Below are 6,000 nucleotides of genomic sequence, written 5' to 3'. Positions count from 1 at the left end.
AAAAAAATAACACTGTATGCATTAGATGCTGACAATTTCATTCTTTCAATGCTATAAAGGTGACTTGAAGAAAATGAGGATGAATTTTGAGAAACAGAGACGCTAGGTGTTCCTTTGCCTGGGGCTGGCAGTGAAAACTCTCCGATGGATTTGTTGGAAAGGAGAAATGAAGGCTGTGACTGAGTCTGGATGACCCAAGGCAGGGTGATCCTGAGATTGTCGTGAGGTGTGAGTAATGAGGGCACATGGATGAGAGGTGAGGTGTGTTTTGAAGCATGGGGGAGCAGAAGGAACAAGGAGGGTCCATCAGCACTTAGGGTGGCCAATGAAAGCCCTTCACAATGCATTACAAATGGAAAAAGCTCTCAGTAAAAGCATCTCTCTAAGGATATAGGATGGAGAAAATGAAAACTTTCACACACATACATGAGTGTTAGAATATATTTAATTTAAAAGACACAAAGTGGTGAAAAAAACTCAAAGGTGATCACCTCATTTGTTTGGAAGGAAATGCAATAAAAAAAAAAAGGACAGCTAGATGTGGTAGCTCACCTCTGTATTCTCCCCACTCATGAGGCTGAAGTAGGTGATGCAGTGAGTCATAGGCTAGCCTGGGCTATGTAGCTACTTGCAGGATCTCCACACAATCTCAGGTCTCCCAAACAAAACAAAGGAAACCCCAAAACAAACAAATAAAACAACAAACAACACTAACATCAAGCACCAGTAAATAACCCCCAAATTATAATACTGAGCTTTCCCCCCCCTCACCACAGCAAATTTAGAATTATGTGTTAGCATGGATGCAATTTAGCATGAACGAGAAGTCAGGCAAGGCTATCAAAGTGAGTGCACACCATTGAATTGTTTCTTAGTTTAAGTAAGCTTGGAATTAAGTTTATTTAACCTTACTTCAAAGAGGTAATCAACAACAGAATCAAGTCAGGGGAGGACACACACACACACACACACACACACACACACACACGGAGAGAGGGAGGGGTAGGGGAAGATGGAGAGAGGCTAGCTAGTACAGTGTGTGCTTGAGATTGGTTCAAGAAGTGGAGAATGCCTTGTCCCCCAGAGAGAAGCCAGCTATTGGCTTAGAAAGGAGGAAAGCTGGTGGCTGACCCTCTGGCTTCCTGACACAAAAGAAATGCTTCCAAAAAGCTCAAGAACACAGAAGGTCACCGGCAGGCAAGAAGCAGGCACATGGAGGCTCTGTTGTGATGAGAGGGGGAATGAAACACCCCTTTTCAAACAATTTTCCAAACAAATTTAGCCTTGACTTTTCAAGCACACAAACTAACCACAAGTTAAGCAGCAGGTGGTCTGGAGGAGCAGTCCTACTGCAAAAAGCAGCCAAATGAATGTGGAAAAGAAATATCAGAGTCACAGACCTCCTGACAAATCTGCCTGGGTCTCCTGCTGCTGGGACCTTCCGGGTAAGTGGGGACTTAGAAGACATGGCTAAATGATGGCTGAGAAATCAATCAGAAGTGAAGCCCCACCCACCCATGCCCAGCCACTGGAATCTTGGCTTCTATTACTGCCTGTTACCTTTTGGTTGGTTACACTGTCGTAGACCTTCACCTTTCCCCTCCCTGTCTTGTGCACATTGGTGGAGAGGAGGGCAGAGAGTTTTGACAAATGTGGATGTTCGTTTGTTGCCTCAGAAAAGATAATTGGACAGGTACTGATATCAGAGGAGCTAGTGACCTGGCTGTCCCAGTCACTGCTACTACCACCTTTGGAGAAAATGTCACAGCTGAATGGTGATACCTTGAATTCCTCCGAACTTTAGAGTTTCAGGAAACCAAAGATGATCATTGAGCACAAATCAGGCAATTTTCCATAATGTCAGGAGGTTCATAGAATTAGTCAAGTAGAAAGACAAGTAAAACATATGCATATTAAAGCAATGAGGTGTATTTTACTAACTTACAGTTTGGGAAAGATTAAATAAACAAACGATGCTGCCTTTCTCTGGCCTAGGAGAAGAGCCAGAGCCCTCCACATTGTCTATCAGAACTCACACTTAGAGAGTGTTTTTGTACTATCACAACCCAAAGGCTGAGCTACCTTTCCCATTGCTTAATGTGACCCATCCTGGCAGGTAAGGGAGAGACCAAAAGTGTAGGCCTACCATGGCTCACACACACACCTGTCATGGGAATTTTTTTTTTCCATGTAGCTCATACACACAGGTAGGGCCACTGTTGCACTGGAGTCTAGCTTTATGAATGAGTGAGACCTTCCTATCTTTGAGCAGGCTGTTCTGGTCATCTGTGGCCTCAAGAATAAGTTCCATTCTGTGACTTGATTGCCTAGGCTTTTCGCAATAAACTATGCCTCCTTCTTCTGCATCCCACCATGGAAAGTCATTATCTAGTTTTCTCTGATGTCAAAGCCCACTGTCCATATACTCAAGCATTTACTAACATATTATTGCATTTTGAGGTTCAATTTGTTTCAAGTGTGTATGTCTTTTCATTTCTAATCACCAAATCTAGTATTATAATTTGCATGTGAATGGTCATATGATTATGATATAACAGAAAGAACAGGGTATGTAATAAGAAGGACCAAGGTTTCAATCCAGTGTAATGTTAAGTTCCTTTACTGTTCAGATCTTGAGTTTTCATTTGTATAAAGTGAAGTCATTTATTTCACAGAGTGGCACCATGAAAGATGAAACCCAGCCACATGGGTCTAGACACAATGTATGTCTGAACACATCTTCAGTATATGTTCTCCTCTCTTGACTCTGCTTCAGCAGAACTAGGCTTAGCCCATGGTAGCAGTAGATAGAATCCTACCTCCCAACAAGTTCTCACAAGGAGTTTGGAACAGTGACTGATCTGAAGGGACAAAGTAGAACAGTGCTAAGACAGGGTCCAGCCCACTGGTCTCTCACCTGATAATTGCCAAGGGGATGAAGTACACCAGAAAGGCGACAATGGTCATGTACGGGGTCCAGTAGGAGTCATCTGGCCACAATGCCCAGCACTGCACCTCACCGTTAGAAAGTCTCCTTTTCCCAAATATGATCAGTGTGGGGATGGAGAACAGGAATGAGAGACTCCACGCTATCCCGATGAGGACTTTGGCTTGCTTCTCTGCTTAAAGAAAAGAGAAAGATGCCTGGGCACCTGGGAACATGCTTGGGGAGCGTACAGGTCCACTATAGAGACTGACCTCTGGCTGAGAGACACTGGGGCCTGTCAGTGTCTCCTAAAGCCTCAGTTTCCTCAAATAGATATAACACCCTCTCTAGCATACAACTTCCATATGAGGGTGCAGGCCCACATATATCCCACTGTTCCCCAATGTCAAGAAGATTATTTTTAAAATCACATTTAGCTGGCTGGTACAATTTCCTCTCTACATGTGTAATCTTGCAATTCTTTAATTAGCAGTGTGTCTCGTAATTGTTTCTGTTTCTTAATCTGTATTCATGACTTTTCTATATTTTTTTTAGTGGATATTCATAAGTCTTTGCCAAATTGTCATTAGAAAGATGTTAGTTTCCAGTTTCTGACTATTATGAATAAGACTGCTATGAACATAGTACAGCATGGGTCTTTGTGTTATGGTGGGACATATTTTGAGTATATGCTCATATAGCTGGCTCTTCAGGTAGAACTATTTCCAGTTCTCTGAGGAACCACCAGATTGATTTCCAGAGTAGTTGTACCAGTTTGCAATCCCATCAGCCACAGAGGAGTCTTGCAGAGACTGGGCTAGTGACCAGGCCAGCGTTGGATCCATCCCATGGATGGGAACCAAACCCTGACACTATTACTGATGCTATGTTGTCTTGCAGACAAGAAATAGCATAGCTGTCTTCTGAGAGGCTCTACCAGCAGCTGACTGAGACAGATTCAGATACTCACAGCCAAGCATTGGACTGAGGTTGGGGACCCTTATGGAGTTAGGGGAGGGAATAAAGGAGCTGAAGGGGAAGGCAACCCCATAGGAAGGCCAACAGTGTCAACTAACCTGGATCTCTGGGAGCTCCTAGAGACTAACCTACCAACTAAAGAGCATACATGGCTGGTTTGAGGCCCCAGGCACATATGTAGCAGAAGATTGTCTTGACAGTTCTCAGGAGAGGATACACATAATCCTGTAGAAATTTGATACCCCAGGGAGTGGGGATGTCTGGGAGACTACCGTCTCAGAGGTGAAGGGAGAGTGGATAAGGATAAGAACTCTGGGAGGGAGGACTGGGAGGGTGTAACATTTGGGATGCAAATAAATAAATTACTAATAAAATAATAATTAAAAGAAAGATATTAATTCTTTCTCATTTTGGGGTACAAAACTCCACTTTTCCTTTTCCTTTTGTTCATGATTCTTACTGTTATAAGTAGTTGAGGACCTTGATGCAGTGACAAATAATTTGCTTTACTGCTTCTGCTTTTGAAGTGATTTTTGGAAAGACTCTGTCCTTCTTAGGATGGTGGAAGGTTTGTCATTATGTTCATTAGTCTTGTGTGTTTGAATGACTCCTTTTCCTGGTCCAACAGTGTCTGTATTTAATTAGCTGTGCCATAGTGAATTAATGTTTTCAACTGGCTATAAAGCTAGTCCAATATTATATATTAACAAGCCTATTCTTTTTCAACTTAAAGATTTACCTGCTGTCTGTCTGTCTATGTGTGTCTGTGTGTGTGTGTGTGTGTGTGTGTGTGTGTGAGAGAGAGAGAGAGAGAGAGAGAGAGAGAGAGAGAGAGATCTGTGTATATACGTGTCTGTCGGTCTGTGTGTATGTAAATCTGTGTATATATGTGTTTATGTGTGTGTGCATATATATGCTATTTTGATAACATTTGTTCTTTTTTTTTGTTTTTTTTTTTTTTTTTTTTTTTTTTTTTTTTTTTTTTTTTTTTGGATGATTTATTTACATTTCCTATGTTGTCCCCTTACCCCATCCCCCACCACCCCCTCGGAACCCCCAATCCCCTCGCCCCTCCTCCTTCTTCTCTGTGGATGTAACCTCTATCTACACCCCCCCCACTCCCACCTCCCCACCCTCAAAATTCCCACCCCCTGGGGCATCCAGCCTTCATGAGGTCAAGGTTCTCTTCTTCCACCTATGCCCAGCAGGGCCCTCCACTTTTACATATCAAGACCACCCCACCTGAGTATCTATCCCATGTGCAATCACCAAAGGTAGATGCTGATGTGGAAGACAGGAAGTGCATGCTGATAAGAGCCTGATATGGATATCTCCTCAGAGGCCTTCAAGAGTCAGACATATTCAGAGGCAGATGCTCACAACTAGCCATTGAACTGATCATGGGGTTCTCAATGGAGGAGTTAGAGTGAAGACTGAAGGAGCTGAAAGGGTTTGTGGCACCATGAGGAGAGCAACAATACCAACCAACCACAGCTCCCAGGGTCTAAACCACCAGCCTGGGAGCACTTAGGGGGGGGATCCAGGGCTTCAGATAACATTTGTTCTATCAGAGTCTGAGATTATTTTACATTAATGTACCATTGCTGGTACATTACCAATTATTCTTATATCCAGTTCCTCTAAAACCCATAGTAGTACTAATCACTCTGTAGTTGCTACCTAAGGACACTGTCACTTTATGGGATGCCTTTTAAATACATTATTTTCCATCATTTAGCTTTTGTTACATTTAAAAGGTACACAATTTCTTCCTTGTTTTCCTGGTCAAATTTTAGTTTCTGTGGGTATATAAGAAGGTTAGGAACCCATGGGGCCAGGCATGCTTGTGTACAGAGCAGACAGCAGATAGCTGCTGGTCCTACACAATGCTCATCACCAAAGCACAGATGGCTCCTGGGACTCCATCAGGAGCATCTCCATGCTGTTCCCCATGGATGCAGAGCCTTCATCCCTCCCACCTGTTTGGAGAATTCTGGAACTTTCATGATGCCCTCCTGCCACAGGACCTGAAGTTTGCTGAGGTCCTCTTCTCCTCCTGCATCATGCAGTGGACATCAGCTAGCACTGGTAACCTT

The 6,000-nt window shown here is 43.2% G+C and overlaps 1 protein-coding gene across 1 annotated transcript in view; it reads right to left on the bottom strand.

The window, feature by feature from the left end:
• The window catches only part of Npsr1 (neuropeptide S receptor 1), a 189,716-nt gene that overhangs the window by 27,094 nt on the left and 156,622 nt on the right, over positions 1 to 6,000 (bottom strand). Inside the window, exon 5 of the mRNA XM_028763872.1 lies at positions 2,918 to 3,119. Within this exon, the coding sequence (XP_028619705.1) occupies positions 2,918 to 3,119 (202 nt within the window). The remainder of the gene's footprint in view (positions 1 to 2,917; positions 3,120 to 6,000) is intronic.

Source organism: Grammomys surdaster, unplaced genomic scaffold (assembly GCF_004785775.1).
Source record: "Grammomys surdaster isolate TR1022 unplaced genomic scaffold, NIH_TR_1.0 140, whole genome shotgun sequence".
Lineage (NCBI taxonomy): Eukaryota > Metazoa > Chordata > Mammalia > Rodentia > Muridae > Grammomys > Grammomys surdaster.
The sequence above is the reverse complement of the archived record's forward strand: the minus strand, read 5'-3'. Positions and strand labels throughout refer to the sequence as shown.